Here is a 20333-nt window from a genome sequence, read left to right as displayed (position 1 = left end):
CAGAGTTGAATGACAGAAAAAAAAAGTGGAGGATTTGTGGGAAAGGGGAAAAATGAGATTATTCCTCTAGTGGTGAACCTCATCCCAAGAATTCTCTGCCCTGGCACAGAGCTGGTATGTGGAACTCTCCACTCCTCCTAATAGTTAACTTTGGAAGGGGAGTATAAAGCCATCAGTGACACCATTATTAAAGTGAAAGAATAATTTCTAAAGACAGCATCTTTATTCTAAAAAGGCAAAATGTGTGTATGATTTCAAGATTGACCACTTGGTATTAGATAACCAATTTGGGGGCTCTCCCTTGGGCAAACTATTTCTCTCACTCTCAGCATTCCTTAGGTGCCTGTAGTTCTTTGTTTGGGACTGAGGTCTCAGGAGCTTTCGCCTTCACATTAACAGGTCTATGGTAGTGCCTCATTCAGGCCTTGCTTAGGCAGCCATGTTAGTCAGACTTTGAGGATATAACATCTCTGACATTTATAGAAGATGAAATCTCACAGCAAACTTCTTGTTCCTCTGGCTCTTAGACTCTTTCCAGTACCTCTCCAGATATTGTCCCCAAGCCATAGGTACAGGAGCTATGTTGTAGATGCACATGCACACATATATGTACATACATAACAACAGTTAAAGAAATAGTGACCATGAATTTTAGAGAGAGCAAAGGATGGTACATGGCAGGGGCTAGTAGGAAGAAAGAGGAAGGGACGAATGATACAATATTTTAATTTCAAAAAATTTAAAAGGTAAATTAGTTATATGGCCACTTCATAAAAATAACCAGGAGAGTCAGTGAAAAGGTGTTCAACATTATTAGATATCAGAAAAATGCAAATCTGACGCTCAACAGCAGTGACTACTTACCTACCAGAACTGCTGATATTTAAATGCCCAAAGGTCCAAGTGTTGGTGGAGACCTGACACAGCTGAGCCTCAGTAAGAACGTCCGTTGCTGAAACTACTTGCACAGCCTGTCCAGTAGTTTGTTGTTGCTTTTTAAATATAGCTGAAAATATAGCATACCTTGTGACCCAGAATTCCTACTTTTAACAGCATGAATTTGTCTATAAGTAGACCTAGCGTGAAATATTCCTACCAACATAGTTCCCAAAGATCTCCAAACAAGAAAGTAACAAAACCCTACCTAGAAAAACAAACAAAAATTAAGCAAACAAGCTGTAGAAAATTCATATAGCAAGGTACTGTACAGCATTGGGGAGGTGCAAACCATCTCTACATGCAACTAAGGTGGCATCTTCCACGCACGGTGCTCAACAAAATGATGTGGCCTCAAAGACTAAAACAAAACCTTTTATGGTGCCATTTGCATTCAATTTATGCATGGACGGAAACACTGCCTAGTGTTGCAGGCCTATATTCCCAGCTATTCAGAGGGATGAGGCTGGAGGACTACACGTTTGAGACTAGCTTCCAAACCTTAATGAGTTCCTCTCAAAATTTTAAAGGGAAAAACAGGACTGAGGGTACAGGTCAGTGGTAGAGCTTTGTCTAGCTGCGTGATATCCAATGTCACTACTGCCCATACAAAAGGAAAATCAGAACCAAAATGTGCTATTAAGTCTGTTTAGCTCCTGTTAGCCCTCTCAGAATGGGAAGAACAAACTGGAAAGAGTACTTCCTGAGGCAGCGATGTTCACATCTAGACTCAGGTGCTGACTGCCCAGAGTTTGAGTGTTAGCCAAGTTTTTCTTTTATGCATTATACTTTTTGGTATTTCTAGCATAGCTTATGGTGTTTTTAAACATTTAAATATACAGAATCGAGTTTCTAATATGTTTAAACTTCAGATGTGGCAATATGAATTTAAATCACCTTAGTGATTTATTTGCATGGGAAGAAATTGGAGTTTCGTGGCCTATTGTGCCCTTCTTTGTAGAAGAAAATTTCATTTTTAAAAAAATAATGCTTCATTGACTTCAATTTGTCCACCAAAGGTGAGAAATAAGGAAACAGTGAATTCTACCCACAGCAGCAATTATTGTGGCTTAGCGTCCGTTCTGCCAGTGCAAGCCTGACTGCTCAGGGTCTCACCAAATTCTATGGTCCTTTCTAGCCTGGGCACATAATAAAACTTACCTTCTTGTTATGACCTGTATGCCTTCAAGAAAAAGAGCATTAGGGAAGATGACTACGGGCATTAAAGACACAGCTAATGCGGAGCTCTAATCCCACACCTTCATTTCATAGGAAATGTGATTGATTTAATGAGAAGCCCCGTTCTGCTCGGTAATCTTCACATGCACTAACCTAAAAGAAAGCAATGTAGACTTTTTAGAGGACTTAGTAATTGTCTAAAAACTACTTTACAAAATGGGGAGTTTGTAGGTAGAGTTTTCCAATTCTCATCTCTATAGAAAAGTAATAATTGTCTGGGCTACTGGACTAGCTCAGTGCTTAGGTTACATAGCAATATCTGCATCAAAATAAAATAAAAGTAAAACTTAGTATGAGGTCTTCTTACAGTGATTCCCACACACACAAGGCTAAGTCGGGGGCGGGGTCAGTTCACCTGAGGTCAAGACCAGCCGGACTGTATACGAAATACACACAGTGGTGGAGCTCTTGCCTGCACTGCACGGACACCTGGGCTAGTCTCAGAATAGAGCTTGCTGGTTTGTTTTATAGAAATTGCTATATGGCGGCATGAAATCTGATCTTTAAAGTGTGTTGTTCAAAGTCACACTCCTTTTTTTTTTTTTTTTTTTTTGTTTTGTTTTGTTTTCTCATTTGACCCTGAGGAAGGAATCTGATCCAAGGTTGCCTGATCTCATCAATGCTGACTGCAAACGGGGGTGGGGGGGGCAGGACCTTTAAGCTTTAAACTTGTCTCCTCACTTTATAATAGGGACACTGAGTAAAAGCTTAATGAATAAGAGACAGAAGTTCATAATAGATCTGACCTCAGCGTCTCTCTCTGTATCTGTTTTTCAGCTCGCTGCTCTTGAATTCCCTCCCAAGAAACTGTTTGGAAACAAAGACGAGCGAGTGGTTGCTGAGCGGAGGACACACCTAGAGGTAAGGGTGGAGCCTTTCCTTCCCTGTGTGCTTGGCAAGGACAGCTCCTGCGGAGAACTATGCAGAGCTAACACAGGAGATGGCAGCAGGGTGGGGGGATCGTTGGTTTCAAGTCAGGCCCTCAGCGCCCCCTCTGTTCTGGCTAGCATTCTTCTGATTTTGAGTAAGACACCCTTGTTCTGAGGGTTAGGAAGCAGGATGCGAGTGACCACTACGTATTACCCACAGCCAGATGGCATGTGATACAGGATGAGAGAACAGAGCTCGCTGAGAAAACTTGGAATTAATTAACTGAACTTACAGTACGTTGTCATTGTTGCTTTTTCAAGAGCTTTTGGGAGAGAAAACTCAGACCTATTTTGGTCCCAGTTCAGTGTCTTTGGATTTATTTTTATCTGCCAAGCTAGCTACACATAGAACCCAGTTCAACACAACCTAGTTTTGTGACTGCTTTGTTTCCAGTACCCATAGCTGACCACTGTCACTAGTTTGTGGCTTGAAAAGTTTATTGCTGCGTGTTTTTTCAAAAACTGACTGCTTTTGCCAGGGCAAGTCAAGGGGTGCTCTCAAAGGTCCCTATGTTATGTCTTTGTCAGGAATAGTCATATGACTAACTGTACATGAAATTCTATCAGAACAGTCCTTTCTAAAGTGTGACGTGCAACGTAAAACTTTGGTCATGGTCTTGTTCCTCTGGGCTGCCAAGTTGAACGTGGCTGCCTGTGGGCTTCACTTGGTGTCAGTGATCCAAAGTGTAGAGAGCTGTCTTAAGCTCCCCTGTCTAGAAGGGTCCAGTGAGGAGCCATGCTTCCGTACTCTGCAGCCACAATGAAGCTACACATTTGACTAGGTCCTGGGTCCAAAAAGTCTGGACTCTAGAAGGGCTGTGATGGGCTCTGAAAGTTATCCTGTGACGCATGACCAAAAAACTCAGTGGAAGACTTAGCCTTCAAGGACAAGATTATTTTAGTGAGTCTGCCCAATTGAGCTCTCTCGAGGTTTTAAAGTGCTATGTAACTGCTTATAAATTTTTTAAAAACGAGAACAAGAAACTTAAATAACACAGTCGTGATGAGTTTCTTTCTCCGAACTTTACCCGCCTTGACTTTGTAGCCCCATCTTTAATGAAAACATGGAGAACTGTGGGTTACAAACTTGCTATAAAAATAGATTATGGGCTGTTTTGGCTGTTGTCACTCATAGCTTCCCAGTGCTCGGGTCACATTCACATGAGGCCAGCTCCGCCACAACAGATCTGTGATTGTTGGTGACATATTTTAAGAACAGAAGCTGGTGGCCTTTGGCTCTCTATTCCACATGCAGAGCACTCTTTCGCGCATGGTGTTTTCCATTGTAGCCTACTTTGTTCCTTCAGCATCTCCCATGCAGGAGTGCGTAAACTTTTGACTTGGCCATCTAAAAGTTCATGCTCAAGAAATACATAATTGAGTTATAAGAAAAAACTAGGAGAAAGAACCGTTCAATATTTTAAGGAAGTTTGAAATGTTGTACATTCCTAGCTATTATCAGCCACATGCAGCTGCATGTGACCCATGGACTGCTGGTTGGAGAAGCCTATTAGACCAGTGTCATCACTTAGCCCTGTTAAATGACCACAGCTGAGTTTCAGCTGCCCATGTCGCCCTGTGGCAGCTAAAAAGGTGGGTGGTTTGGGTTTACAGTTTGGAGGTTTTGGTTATGGGCTCCCTTTTGGCCTGTGGCAGGACAGAACATCATGACAGAACCACAAAGTAGAGGAAGCTACCTGACTCACAGCATCCTGGAAGCAGAGAGAGACAGGAAATGCTCAAGATCATAACACCACCTCAAGTTTGTGTCCTCACTGACCCAACTTTCGCCCACTAGGCTCTATTTCTCGCAGATTCTCTACCTACCAGGAACACCAAAGTAGAGACAAAGTTGTTAACACGTGTGCCTTTGGGGACACTCACCCAACCACAGCACTGTGTACATACAAGGAACTCTTTGGTTGCCTATGACTGTTCAGCACTGGTGCATTTACAGGATATGTTTCATACCTTGGGGAAATGGGCACTTGTGTTTGAAGATAAATGTGTTTCACCTAACACTGAATGTTAAAACGTAGAGCATTATCTTCTTTTCAAGAGGCAAGTATAATTCACCTTCACTTTAATGGAAAATTAATCTAAGATTCTTGCATTACTTTCCTGTGGCTATTGAGACTTCATTTGATCTTCTAGATCAGAAGCCACTACTTGAGTTAGTGTGTTTTTATATGAAAAATAACAGTTACCTTTCGTTAACTGCTTATGATTTGACAAAAAAAAACATTTGTTTAATTCGTCTCCTGTGCTGGAGCCAATGCAAAGAGCAGCTATATGGAGCATGAAGATAAATGACACGTTTCTTTCCCGCTAGGACGCGTGCTTAAGTGCTCTTCTGAAATATATCTGGAGATGTCATAAGTACATGAACACATAAAGAAAAGTGAATTCCAGTTAGACACATATACTAGCTATATCTATAATGTTTGCTTAAAAGGAATTAGCATCATTAAAAGTCAGAAATACACTTTTATAAACACAATCACCTTGATGGAACTGTACAAAATGGTATTTTTAAAGTGAGTTTTATTGCATGTAGCACTTTTTCAAGTATTAAAGTATAAGTCTGTTAAAATGCTGGTTTCCTAAAATACTGGATAGGAATGAAAAGCTGTATGATGAGAGGAGATGGTTCAGAGGTGGATTTCATACCTAGGAAAGAACCTCAGTTGTGTGCCTTGTGGTGGTGGTAGTGGAAGTTAGGATTATAGCATGGTGGTAGTGTGAGGTTAAGATTGTAGCAGGGCGGTGGTGGAGGAGTAGGATTGTAGCATGGGGAAGGAGTAGGATTGTAGCATGGGGGAGGAGTAGGATTGTAGCATGGGGGAGGAGTAGGATTGTAGCATGGGGGGGAGAGAGTAGGATTGTAGCATGGTGGGGGGGAGGAGTAGGATTGTAGCATGGGGGAGGAGTAGGATTGTAGCATGGGGGGGAGGAGTAGGATTGTAGCATGGGGGGGAAGGAGTAGGATTGTAGCATGGGGGAGGAGTAGGATGTAGCATGGGGGAGGAGTAGGATTGTAGCAGGGGGGAGAGAGTAGATGGGGGGGAGAGAGTAGGATTGTAGCATGGTGGGGGGGAGGAGTAGGATTGTAGCATGGTGGGGGGGAGAGTAGGATTGTAGCATGGTGGGGGGGAGAGTAGGATTGTAGCATGGGGGAGAGAGTAGGATTGTAGCATGGAGGAGGAGTAGGATTGTAGCATGGGGGAGGAGTAGGATTGTAGCATGGTGGGGGGGAGGAGTAGGATTGTAGCATGGTGGGGGGGAGAGGAGTATTGTAGCATGGTGGGGGGAGAGTAGGATTGTAGCATGGGGAGGAGTAGGATTGTAGCATGGGGGGGAGGAGTAGGATTGTAGCATGGGGGGGAGAGAGTAGGATTGTAGCATGGTGGGGGGGAGGAGGAGGATTGTAGCATGGGGGAGGAGTAGGATTGTAGCATGGGGGAGAGTAGTAGGATTGTAGCATGGTGGGGGGGAGGAGTAGGATTGTAGCATGGTGGGGGGGAGAGTAGGATTGTAGCATGGTGGGGGGGAGAGTAGGATTGTAGCATGGGGGGGGGGAGAGAGTAGGATTGTAGCATGGGGGGGAGGAGTAGGATTGTAGCATGGGGGGGAGGAGTAGGATTGTAGCATGGGGGGAGGAGTAGGATTGTAGCATGGGGGAGGAGTAGGATTGTAGCATGGGGGGGGGAGAGAGAGAGAGTTGTAGCATGGGGGGGGAGGAGTAGGATTGTAGCATGGGGGGGAGGAGTAGGATTGTAGCATGGGGGGAGGAGTAGGATTGTAGCATGGGGGAGAGAGTAGGATTGTAGCATGGTGGGGGGGAGGAGTAGGATTGTAGCATGGTGGGGGGGAGGAGGAGGATTGTAGCATGGGGGAGGAGTAGGATTGTAGCATGGGGGAGGAGTAGGATTGTAGCATGGTGGGGGGGAGAGTAGGATTGTAGCATGGTGGGGGGGAGAGTAGGATTGTAGCCTGGTGGCGGGGAGAGTAGGATTGTAGCATGGGGGAGAGAGTAGGATTGTAGCATGGTGGGGGGAGAGTAGGATTGTAGCATGGTGGGGGAGAGTAGGATTGTAGCATGGTGGGGGGGAGAGGAGGATTGTAGCATGGGGGAGAGTAGGATTGTAGCATGGTGGGGGGGGGGAGAGTAGGATTGTAGCATGGTGGGGGGAGTAGGATTGTAGCATGGTGGCGGGGGGGAGAGTAGGATTGTAGCATGGTGGGGGGGAGAGTAGGATTGTAGCATGGTGGGGGGGAGAGTAGGATTGTAGCATGGTGGGGGGAGAGTAGGATTGTAGCATGGTGGGGGGAGAGTAGGATTGTAGCATGGGGGGAGAGGATAGTGGATTGTAGCATGGTGGGGGGAGAGTAGGATTGTAGCATGGTGGTGGTGGGGGGGAGAGTAGGATTGTAGCATGGTGGGGGGAGAGTAGGATTGTAGCATGGTGGGGGGGAGAGTAGGATTATAGCATGGTGGGGGGGAGAGTAGGATTGTAGCATGTAACATTCTGCATCATAAAACACAGATGGCAAATGAAGGACTATCACCTCACCTGCAGAACCCTTACTAATAAATGTATAATGGCCCCACCCAAACAATTTAGAGCCTGTTTTGCATAATCTCCCCTGTAGATAATTCATATGTCACATGCTTCCTGACACTTTTATTCACAAAGAAACACAGTCTTAAAATATTTTTAGCTTGCCTGAATCTTGCCATTGCTGCCTTCCCAACCCAACTGGAACCAGTTTGGTGTGTGTAAAGGTGGACCTTGCCTTTGAGCAATATGGTTGTGGACACTCCTTCTCCAATCCTGAAACAGCAGGGAGCTAGGGTGCCAGATAAGGCAGTGGAGGTAAAGGGGAAAGTTCTCTATTTCCAACTGCTGTGGTGAGGAAGGAAAGGGAGGAAGAAAAGGAGGGAGGGAGGAAAGGAGGGGGGAATTGAGGATGGATTTTGGTTTTGAAGCTAGACATGGTGCCTACTGGGCCTAGCCCTAACAAACGGCCTCTGTCTCTACTCCAAGAGTGATTGGGAGTTGGCCGGTCTTCACAAATGCCTACTAATGGTTGTGCCAGGGAGCTTGGGAAGGGAGATCTTTTGTCTTTATTTACAGGTGAGGAACCAGGGAGGGTGAAGTTCCCAAAGCTCATGAGGAAGCAGAAACCCTCAGCTCAGTCTGTCTTACTTTGTTGGAGCTAGAAAGACCTGCCCCCACACCCCACACCCACACCCACCCCCATGGGTCACACCATTCCCTGGCTGGGATCCTGCACTGTCTAACTGGGGAAACAGCAGCTTGCATTCAGCCTTCTGTGCTTCCTACTGTAGACATGATGTGATCAGCTGCTTCAAGCCCTGACATCTTGATTTCTTTGCCATGGAACTGTGAGCCATAATAAACCTTTTCCTCTCTGAGTTTCTTTTCTCAGGGTGTTTTATTACAGCAATAAGAAAAGAAACTAAAACAATGGCCATGGCCTTTGCTTATGACCCCATATACATTTCTGTTGAAGGGAAAGTATGTATTGTGATCACTGACTTACTCTGTGGCAAATACAGTTTCCAAATCTTAACTGCATACAGCAACTTTGTTTGTTTATAAAGATATGGATGTCGCGTTCTCCTCATGTAGACTTATTTTTAATTGTCCTGTATGTTCACACAGACTTTTGCCCCCTTTGCCACCCCTTCCTTGTGGTCTCCCTGTTCCCATCCCCACACAAACCCTCCTACCCCCTTCTCTCACAGTAGACAAGCTACATACAGGCAGCAGAGTTACTGCTGATTAAAGTCTGTGCCTTCCCTGATCCTTCACATGTGCTTCACCTCTGCTGAATTACCCTAAAATCTGCCCAAATTAGCCTCCAAATTAATGAGATTTTTTTGTTTTATTTTTGTTAATTGATGAGAGGTGCATTTTAGGTTACTAACTTCAGAGAACACTATTTTCTACTTGACAACATTTCTGCTAATCATTCTAATAGTGTGTCACTTTGGGGAATAGCTGCAATGAAAGAAAATACCTGAAATTTCCTAAAACTATAAAGCCTTCAAGGACAATAGAACGACCTCTCAAAGGAAGAAGCTGAGAAATTTCTAGAATGTTTTTTTCAATATACAGGCGGCAGGCATTTTCATCACCTTAGTTAATGCACTAATAAGGTAGATGAAGAGTAGCTAAGAGTGTGGACCTAAGCACAGCATCCAACCCTTGGCCCTACAGTGGCTAGTCACCACTGCAGTTCCCTTATCTGCAAAATGCTGTCTGCACCGTCTTCCTGCAGTTACACTGAGGGGAGAATGAAAGCATGTGCAGGACACAGACTCTGGCACACAGAGAGATGAAAGACCCAAGTGTGTTGCTTGGTGCAGTGGCTGTGAAGGTTGTGGCGGTGCACTGTGGTGGTGGAGATGATGATGACAAGAAGGGAGGAGGAGGACTGCAGTGGTGGTCATTGAAGTTATGTGAGTGTTCTTGCATCTGATGACAAGGTGGAGGGTCTAGAACTGTCTTGGTGTGCTGTCAGCCTCTTCTTCAGTCTGCTAGTTCACAATCTGAGAAGTAGAAGTGTGAGATCAAGGTGGAAGTGTTGTTGTCTAATATAAAAAATGACCGGAGATCTAAGACCATTGTGAAAACAGCACTGTTCCTCGCAGTTACAGCTCTTTGATTGTAGCTGTTAGTTCTCTCAACACCGTTGCCTACAAGCCTCCCACTGTGGAGTCACCAGCTTACCCTGAGCTTTGTCATGTGGAGAAAATAGCTAAGTCTCGGTGGTTTTCAGTCAGATCTCTCAGGAATACATCTACTTTTTATATAAGGCTTAAAGACTTATTGACCTGTCAAGAAGGGAATATATATATATATATATACACACACACACACATACACACACACACACACATACATACCATGGGGAACCACTTTAGGATTTGTATTATTTGGGAGAGTTGGAAAAAAAGAGAGAGAGAGCATTTGCTCTGGGCTTACTAATTGTTATCTAGAAATCCAGAACAGCGTGGTTTAAAATTTGTATTTTAAAAGTAGCAGTCATACTGCCTTGTGTAAGGTAACAGTAATTTTGTCTGCATTCCGACATGATTATGGAATATTCTCTCTACTTTGCTTTCTGTTTGCTTTGCCCCTCTATAGTCACAGGATAACCTTATCTGATGTTGGAATTCTGTGAACTTGCTTATGGTCTACACGAGAACAGTGAGGCTTGGCTCTGAATATCAGGCCAGTTTCAGGGGACCTTTAAAATACTCTCTCACAGTTGCCCAGGGTCTATGGGTATAGGTCTTTCCAATTGGAGCAGTAAACTAAATGACTAGGTCTTTTCTTCTGAACACACATCTTAGTGATGGCTGTCAGCATTGATGTGCGTCACTGCCCTGAGTCATTTTCTGAGCTGAGATCCCTACAGTACACGCCGTTTTCTGCCAGTAGTGCCTCATTCTACTTCAGTTTCTTTTTAATCTCAAACATTGACATTTAACAAAAAACTATTACTTGGTTTAGATATTATATAGTCTGAGTCCTTTAAATTTCAAAGTAAATTTCAAGGAAAAAATACTCTCATTTCCTACATCTTGTTCCCTCAGACATTTAGCTATCAGAAAGCTCTTTAAAATCTGTGCTTAGTTTAGCACTCCTTCCTGCTATTTTCTGCTGATCTTACGCAATATCTAATGATAGAACTATTATAAAACATAGCCACAGATTAAAGAGACACCTACTAGAGCCAATTTTTCCTCATCAGGGGTGTGTGTCTGTGTGTGTGTGTGTGTGTGTGTGTGTCTGTGTGTATCTCCGAGCGTGTCTGTGTGTGTCTGTGTCTGTGTGTCTATGTGTGTGTGTTTTCACTTGCTGGCTATCTGCTTACTTGCAGTAAAGGCTGTTTTCTGTTATTAGGCTATTAGCACCACGGTCCACAGCAACATGCCCTGAAGAGGGTTAAGTGGCTGTTGAAGGTGTAAGCGGAAGCTGAGCTGGAGTTGGGAGGCTGTCAGACACTGGTGCCATGGAGACAAAGAGAGTGTGCATGCTGCAGTGCTGGGGCTAACCAATGTCGAGACATCTCTTTCAGTAATAAAACCCCGTCAGTTTGAGCTAAAGCTCTTTGACCCTCACTATTGTTAAATAGAGTGTGTGTAGGAGCAGTCAGAGTAAAGCAAAATTAAAACAAACATTTCCAAGGAGAGGCCCTCACCCAGGGGCTTTCAAGATAAAAGGACTGCCTTCCACACAATTGGCAGATGGTGGCACTCTTCTATATTCCATTGCAGGATATTTCTGGTTCCATTGTGAGCCCTGAGATTGTGAACTGTAAAAACTTGTCTTTTGTTTGGCGTGGTTGAGCCCTAACACATACCTTTCATTCAAGAACTTTCTGCTTATTGTAAACAGGTAACTAAGGTGTAGTTCAGCCAGTCCTAGCACACACCTTTAATCCAAGAACTGTCTTGTATGCAGGATTTAATAAAGTTAACCCTACATCAAAAGGCAGAGCAAGAAACTATCTGACAGGGATTAAAGAATAGGAGGGATTTTGAGTTGAAGGGTACTTATGACAGCCTGGAGAAGTAGAAGGGACCTTTAGCTCCTTACCTCTTCAGCTCTTCAGATTCTTGGCCTTTGGCTTTTTGGCCTTTGAACTAGTAAGCCTCTGGCCTTGGATTCTTTTGGTCTTTTCCTCCTGGGCTGTCAGCTGAGCTAGTAAGCCTTTTAGGCCTTTTCCATCTGGATGTGAGCTAAGTAAGAAGGTCAGCTGGGTGCTCTTCCTGCTTCTGTGAGCTCGCAATTTTCACCACAGCATCTGGCTCCTGAGTACTTATTCGTAAAATAGAACAATTGGGATTTTCATTTAAAACAGCAATGCTTTCTCTCCTTTGCCAAATGGCATTCTCTCCTGGGTGAGGGTGACGAGTAGAAGGCTTGGACACCCTGGTTTGTATATGCAAAATTGTTCTCCACCATTCACCTCCCAGTGTAAACCACTGAACTAGCAATGGGGATCTCGGGTCTTTCTTACCTGCGATGTTCTTGTTTTTAACATCTGTAAAATATCTTATTCTGTGGCCAGATACACCTGGCACCAGCTCTCAGGAGCCCAGCTCCAATCTTTGTTTCCTTGGAGACTATTTTGTCTTTGCCCGTGGTCTTCACAATTCAAGTTCAAATGGAGATTTTTATAGCTTTCTGTTCCCATGTGAATTCAAAAGCAAGGATTTGAGTCACCCTTGGGCAGTGAGATATAGCACTCTACCCTAGCCTCAAGGGTTTTTACATTTTAGGATCTAAGGGTACAATAGACACCCTCCCGTACCTTGCCCAGATCTAAACCTTGTCAGCTTGGAAATGCCTTTATTCCCAGCTGCTAGGGCTGGTGACTGATTTAAAACAACAACAGCAACAACAACAACAACAACTCTTAACTCTCATGGCTTCAGAGCTGCCACTGGCTCAGGAGAGCATCTTTACCTATGCATGGTCTTGGAGCAAGTGACTTGCTAGTGACTGGTTGATTTGGGAGGATAAAAATGTGGTGTCCCTTTGTTTTTCAGGACAGTTCCAAAAGGACATCTTGGCTTGAGAACTTTATCCTAGTTGACTGATCCTTTAGTAGGACCCAACGTTCAGTTTACTTGGTCCAACTTGCCTTCTTTCAGTCTTCACAGACATTGATTCATGGCACTCCCTAAAACGAAGTGCAGCTCTCTCTCTCCGGCACCCTGGACACCCCTCTTAAGCATTTGCTAGAAGATAATGTCAGCCTAAGTTTGCAGAGTGAATATGTTGCACTGTGGTTGAAGTAAGGCGCTTAGGGAAGAGCCAGACTGCACTGGGCAGACAGAAAGGGAAAAACTACAATTTAGCATGTATCTGGTAAATTCCTTTCTTTTTACGTTTTTACTAATTTCTTTTGAACTTTATACAATATATTTTTTATCATATTCTTTCTCCTCTCCTAACTGCTCCGCTGCCCAACTTCATGGTTTTTTTTTTTTTTCTTTTAAGAGCAAAACAACACCCCCAAATAAAAAACCATAAATGCACACAGAGACACACAAAAACAAAACAAACCATGGAGTCAACTTTGTGTTGGCCAACTACTCCAGAGCATGAGGACTGTCCTGGAGTATGGTTGACACACTTCATTGTCACTGCATTGAAAACCATTGACTTCCCCCCCGCCCCGCCCCCACTCCCAACAGCTCTCATTTGCAAACAGCTGCTTGCCTAGGAGTGGGTCACTTCCCTCCTCTGTGCCAGGGCTTTGGCTGGCTTGAGCTTGTGCTGGTCTTGTGTGTGCTCCGGCAGTCTCTACAAGTTCATATGTACATTGCCCTGCTGTGTCCAGAAAATGCTGTTCCCCTCAAGTTGTCCACCACTTCTACTCTTAGAATATTTCCACCTCCTTTTTCATATAGATCCCTGAGCCTTGAGGAGATGGGTGTGTGAGAGATACTGTTAGTTGTGATTTAAATCAGCTAAACTTTTAAACATCTCAGAATTTGAAGTACCCCTCAGCTCAGATGTCTCCTCAGACAAGCATTTTCTGCCATCATTTCTAGTTTCCCAAAATGTTTCTTGGCTACAAGAAGTTATTGGATTTTTAAAAATTGTATTTTGAATGGTTGTTTTCTTTTCTAAAATAACTTACATTTTACTTAGAAAGTTTCTGAGGACAGTAATTCCATTTACCCTCTAACCACTACCACTCCACTGACTGGACCAGTATCTAGACCTTAATATTCCTCAGTAAATGATTTTGAATGGCAAGTTAAAAAGCTATTTAAAATAGCAGATGGCGCATTTTTGTCCTGATAAAGTTTCAGCCTGCAAACACACATCTGAACTTCCATTTTGAATACACTTGGTCTACCACATGATAGCATGCCTTTGGGCAAGGTACTTAGCTGAGTGCAATGCGTGCAAACCAAGGATTAAAAGCAGCCACCTTTCAAGGTTGTTGATGGAATAAAATGAGAATAATATATAAAAATCATCTAACAGCATAGCTCATATCTGCCACTGATAGAGAATAAAGGTTAAGAATATACCTTAAGAACCTTTCATTCCTACGTGTATTCTTCTGCTGTGTTATTGACTGAGTGATTTTAGCCAAACTACCTAGCCTTTCTCTGAATGATTTTACTCATCATAAGAAATAGTGGAAGATAATGAAATAATTCTCGTAAAATACTTGGATGGGTACCTAATGTAAGGAAACACTGAAAAGGCTGCTTTTTATTATTTAACAGGCCATCAACTCTGATTTTGCTGTTCATATACTTGTGAGTGTGGAGCCATCCACTGGAGCATGGCGGACATAGCAGGGGCCACACTTTAAAAAAAAAAAAAAAAAAAAAAAAGCCTCTCCCTCCCCAAGAAGCCATCAGCTGCCCACAGCTCCTCAGTTAGGAGTCAGGCTCATGAAGACATCCCCACTCCATGCTAGAATGCTGCCCGTCCTCATCCTGCACTGGTGGTATGCAGGCTGCCACAGCTGCTCTCAGTGAGAGCAGTCAGTCATGTCCAGAAGGTCCTGCCCCTCCCTGATCCTCACAAAGGGAAAAGATGACAATTTTTAAGTACATTGATACATTGCAGTTAGGATATAGTGATCTACAGTGGAATTTTGAAGTAAGCATATAAAACCTTCTGAATAACTCAACAAAACATGATTGGAAGGAAGCCTTGAACTGTGGTTTTTCACAAGCAATATTATCTCATATACAGAAAAATCTTAAAGATTTGACCAAAAAAAAAAAAAAGAAAGGAAGAGAAAGAAGGGAGAAAGGAAGAAAAAAATCACCCTTGGTGCTAAAACTACTCATAAATAGTCTATTAAAAAGATAATATTTGGAAGGTCATATGATCATTGTGTATTCATGGTCTTCCCTCCCTCATGTGATCGTCGTGTGTGTGTTATGGCTTTTCTCCTTTCTTCATTTCCCTTTCAGTTCTCTCTTTCTTGTTATTTGTCAGAACCTCCTTATTGTTTACTAGAAGCAGAAGAGAAGAATAATAGATAGATTAATGGTTTGTGTGCTTGACGCTATTAAAGCCGTGCCTTAGAAGTACAATGCTAAGCTACTCTATAAAGGAGTGCAGTCATTATATAAACAAACTACACATGTATGTATATATGTATGTATGTAATATGTATGTATGTATCTGTGTACAAACTACACATGTATATACTACACATGTATGTAACCCACTGCTAAATGCCTGATAATTATATTTCATTAGGGTTGACTCCCCCATTATTCTGAATTTAAGGTCACTATTTTTCTTCTTTTACCAAGCATTGTCTCTATTCACTCATTCTTACCTAACTTAAGTTTATGTCTTGGTTAGTCCATGCCTTAAGAGCCTGGAACTTAAAAAAGAGTACAGCTGGTAGACCATGCTTCCAAATGAAACATCCGGTCCCTAGAAACCAAAAGAAATGCTCTGTAGTCACACATGACCATTTAGGGTGATTGCTGTAACTGATCAACCAATTGGAAAGATTCTTTTCCCAAGTTTCTCTCATGGCTAATAAGCCATTATTGAAACAAAGAGCCCACAGAAGTACTGGTGAATTTTTTTAAAATTTTTATTTATTTATTTATTATGCAGTATTCTGCCCTCATGTGTGCTTACACTCCAGAAGAGAGCACCAGATCTCATTATAGATGGTTGTGAGCCACCATGGTTGCTAGAATTTGAACTCAGGACCTTTGGAAGAACAGACACTGCTCTTAGACTCTAAGCCATCTCTCAAGCCCCTGTTGAATTTGTTTTATATTGGCCAACTACTGGGCATAGAGTGTCCCCTGGTTGATATACCCTTATTTACGTTTCTTAGTTAGAATTTCTATTGCTGCGACAAAAAACACCATGACAAAACAGCAAGTTGGGGAGGAAAGGGTTTATTCAGCCAACACTTCCAGATCACAGTCATCATTGGAGGAAGTCAGGAACTCGAGCAGGGCTGGTACCTGGAGGCAGGAGCTGATGCAGAAGCCATGGAAACTGCTTCTTACTGGTTAACTTCACATGGCTTTCTTAAAGAACCCAGGACCACTGGCCCAGGGATGGCACCACTCACAGTGGGCTGGGCCCTCTACCATTTATCACTAATTGAGAAAATGCCTTACAGCTGGATCTCATGGGGGCATTTCCTCAACTGAGACTCCTTTCATTCTGATGACTGTAGCTTGTGTCAAGTTGACATACAAAACCAGCCAGTACACCCTGTGACACTCCATTGGAGAAAGCTGATTTTCTCTTTGCCGTTGGGTAGAGTTGCAGATGGCTTCTTGGTTAGGGATGGAACCCCATCTGACTTGAACTTGTGCAGGTCTTATATGTGCTACCACAATCTCTGTAAGTTTGCATGTGCATCAGTCCTTTTGTGTCTGGAAGACACTGTTTCCTTGTAGTCATCCATCCCCTCTGGCTCTGACAATCCTCCCCTCCTCTTCTCCTCTTCTGCTTAGATTCTTGTGCTCTTAAACCATTTTGATGAGGGCTTTGCTTAGGCTTGGTGGATGAGCCACATTTACCCAGTGTGTGTGTGTGTGTGTGTGTGTGTGTGTGTGTGTGTGTGTGTGTTTGCATGCACATGTGCATATGCCATGGTACACACATGTGTTCGTCAGAAGACAACTTATGGGTCCTGGCAATCAGACTCTGCTTGTCACCCTTGGTATTGAGCACCCAAACTGAGTCAGCCTACATACTGATGGGTACCATTTTCAGTCCTTTAAAGTGCTTGTTTATATTTTGAAGATAAGTAAGTTTGATGTGAATCAAAAAGTCTACATCACAGAATTCTGCCCTGGTCTAGCAAGGGGGCTCAGCTGATAAAAACACTAGATACAAGGTGGAAGGAGAGAACTGAAAAGTTGCCCTTTGGCATTACATGTATGCCGTAGTACACATGTGCCCATAATTATACATGTACACACACACACACACACACACACACACACACACACACTAAAATTTAAAAAGAAAATTCTCATGCTTAAAAATAAGTGGCAGCACTAGAAAAGAAACGGCAAGTGAGATGTTGTGCTCAGCATCCATCGCCCTGCTCTTCCTCCCCTGCGTGGTGTGCCAGCGCTGCACAGAACTCAGCTCAGCAGTTTGCTTAGGTACTGCACAGTCTTCACCGGCCAGCCTCAGGTCTCACGCTTAGATCTTGCTTCCCAGCAGAGCTCTGCCTGGCCGTCCCCCCTCCCATCCCGTGTTCTCCTGCGTTCGTTTCCTGTGTCCCATGCCTGTCTTGGTTGACCTGCTTCACTTTGATGGAGCACACCCCTAGCAGCGTCTTCTGAAAGGATGGGCAAAGGCAAGTCACTGACAACATGTCTGCTCGCTAGATTTAGGATCTTCACTGGGAAAGGGTGGTTTTTGCAAAGTCCCAAGGGATAACTCCATCCTTTTCCAGCTTCATTTCGGCTGCTAACAAGTTGAGACAATTTAGAGTCTTGATTTTTCTCTATGTCGTATTCCTTTCCCCTCTGTCCAGAAGCTTAGGTCGTAGCCTTACAGGCTAGTGTACTCAGTGGTGAGGATTGTGCTGTGGTCAGCAGCCTCCTCCCCCATTCCACTGCCCATCTCTCTTGTTGCCTTTATTTCTGAGACCTTTTCCTGCTGTGGTTCCTTGCTGGGATATTCTGTCTGGTCAGTACTGCGCCCTCTAGTCTAGCCTTCACTTCCCCCTGCACTCTATTTAGCACCTCTGTCTCTGTTCACGATCTCCTCATGCCTACCCAGACTGGTCCTTCTCTGTAGAGCAGTTGCTCTCACCCTGTGGGTCTTGACCCCTTTGTGGTTGCATATCAGATATTTACATTAGAATTCATAAACCTAAACAATTAATTATGAAGTCGCAACAAAAAGAACTTTGTGGTTGGTGGCCAGCTTTAGGAAGGTGGAGAACCACTACTGCAGATCCTTCCAGAAGCCGTGCTGGGTATAGTCCTCATTCTTTGATTGCATGGCACAAGATGCCACTTGTTAGCTTTGCATCTGCTGGCACTGTTACAACCCCAAGGCCTGACTTGGCACCTCTTGAAGTAGTTGGCTTTGTTTATTTCCACTGATGTCAGCACACTTCCTCCACATACATCTCCTTTGTTGCAACAGCTCAAAAAACACATTTGGGATTTTCATGCATTTGTATATTTTAAGAGCTGCAGCCTCTGTGCCATCGCCACCGAGCCCTCTGCTTACTATTTATATCAACATTTGGGAGTCATCCTTTCTCTTTTATGGAGTCCTGTCCAATTTGCATTAGGCTTTCATGCAGATGCTACAGTTCCCTCAACTCCATTTATTTAGATTTGTTTCCCAAATAACTGGTGCTGCCCTTTGAAAAAAGGTGTTTACCATGGCTTCGCCTGCTAAACGCTATCCTGTCCTTTGCAGCTTCTCTATGCCGCCTCTTTATTTTAGAATTCGCCTGGCTTTTCTCCCCTGACAATCCTTTCTGGCTGTATGTGTGGCATTTATGCTTCGTAATGTTAATGAAACAGGGCATATGCCACAGCCCTTTGAGATAATATTGAGGGAGAAGCAAGTGGGTAAAAGCATCACTTTGTCCCAGCTCTACACAACTCCTTAGCTACTGTCGGTCTGTGTAAAGCTTCCAGCCCTTTTCAAATAGATTTATTTCTGGTCCCAGCAGTTCTCTGTAATGCATTTTCATTTACATATATAATTTTTATTCTAGGTAAACCAAACTTTTTTAAATTAAGACTTTACCTAATTTCTTTTTTAAACTGAGATCACCTGTTTCATATTATTTATAAAATTAAGAAACTGATGTTGGAATCAAGAAAGTACTTGCTAATCAATGTTGAACATGGTGGAAATTGAAAGAGGCCTCATTTTCTCAATGGGCTTTTTAGGCAGCAAGCCCCATGGACACCGGGGCTTGTGTTAGGGAACTCTTTGATTACTATGAGCAGTAAGCTGGCTGCTTCTTCTGAAAACATCTCCAGAGTCTGGGTCTGTGCTTCTTGGTATCTGTTCACATTATACATTGGTAATTGCATTTGTCTTGCCTGCAGCTCACCATTCTGTACTTATGTGCAGCTTCTGAAAGAATCTGAGCATTTCAAGTAACAGCTTACATACTATACACTGACCTCTCTTGCCTGAATGGAAGCTCCATTGGGGCAAAAATTAAAATCAAAATGTGAGCATAAAGCTGGAGAGATGGCTCAGCAATTGTTAAGAATGTGACCCAGAGTTCAGTTCCCAGCATCCACGTGGACTGGCTCACAACCACCTGCACCTCTAGCTCCGGGGGAGTTGACACCCTCTCTGGCCTCTGAGGCCACTCACACAAATGTGCTGCTCAGACAGACACACGTATGTAAATAAAAATAAAGTTAATATTTTTGAAGGTTAGGGACTTAACATAGCCCCAGTTTGCTCAGTCTTTGGTGAAAGTACCATGGCTCTCTGTAGGACCACCAACCAGCATCCCATCCAGTCTCCTCTCTCCTGCAGTCATGTGGCGCTTTAACATAGCCAGACACAAGTGCCTCAGGGAAGGTCTCTCTGTCAGCTACCCAAGCTCGCCTCAGTAGTCTGTGCTCATTTCTCAGACTTTAATGAGTGACCAGGACAATGAAGTTCTCGAAGTTTGGCTTCTGAAGCACAAATTCAGATTCGGTAAATAACTTTCTGTCAAAAAAAAAAAAAAAAAAAAAAAAAAAAAAAAGCCCTACCCAGATCTAGCCAATGGACAGGACATTCTCCTCAGTTGAGTGGAGAGTGGGGTATGACTTTCACATATACTCTGGTGCCTCACATTTGACCATGTCCCCTGGAGGGGGGGACCTGGTGGCACTCAGAGGAAGGACAGCAGGTTGCCAAGAAGAGACTTGATACCCTATGAGCATATACAGGGGGAGGAGGTCCCCCTCAGTCGCAGTCATAGGGGAGGGGAGTAAGGGGAAAATGGGAGGGAAGGAGGAATGGGAAGATACAAGGGATGGGATAACCATTGAGATGTAATATGAATAAATTAATAAAAAAGAAATAAAAAAGAAAAAGAAAAAAATTAGCAATTTTTTTATGGTCAGGAAAAGAAGCAACTGTGAACTTGTGATATTTTGATAAGTACACTAGGAAGGAAAGCTTGTGGCAGCTCAATACTTGTTAAATAATAAGGCTTTCTGTCACC

The 20333-nt window shown here is 43.5% G+C and overlaps 1 protein-coding gene across 6 annotated transcripts in view; it reads left to right on the top strand.

The window, feature by feature from the left end:
• The window catches only part of Kif16b (kinesin family member 16B), a 270389-nt gene that overhangs the window by 231045 nt on the left and 19011 nt on the right, over nucleotides 1-20333 (top strand). For all 6 annotated transcript variants that reach the window (XM_051144756.1, XM_051144755.1, XM_051144754.1 and 3 more), the window contains one exon: nucleotides 2953-3036. In XM_051144756.1, the coding sequence (XP_051000713.1) occupies nucleotides 2953-3036 (84 nt within the window). The remainder of the gene's footprint in view (nucleotides 1-2952; nucleotides 3037-20333) is intronic.

The sequence above is a fragment of the Acomys russatus genome, chromosome 4, assembly GCF_903995435.1.
Source record: "Acomys russatus chromosome 4, mAcoRus1.1, whole genome shotgun sequence".
Taxonomy (NCBI): Eukaryota; Metazoa; Chordata; class Mammalia; order Rodentia; family Muridae; genus Acomys; species Acomys russatus.
Note: the sequence above shows the minus strand (reverse complement) of the source record. Positions and strands in the feature narration are given on the sequence as shown.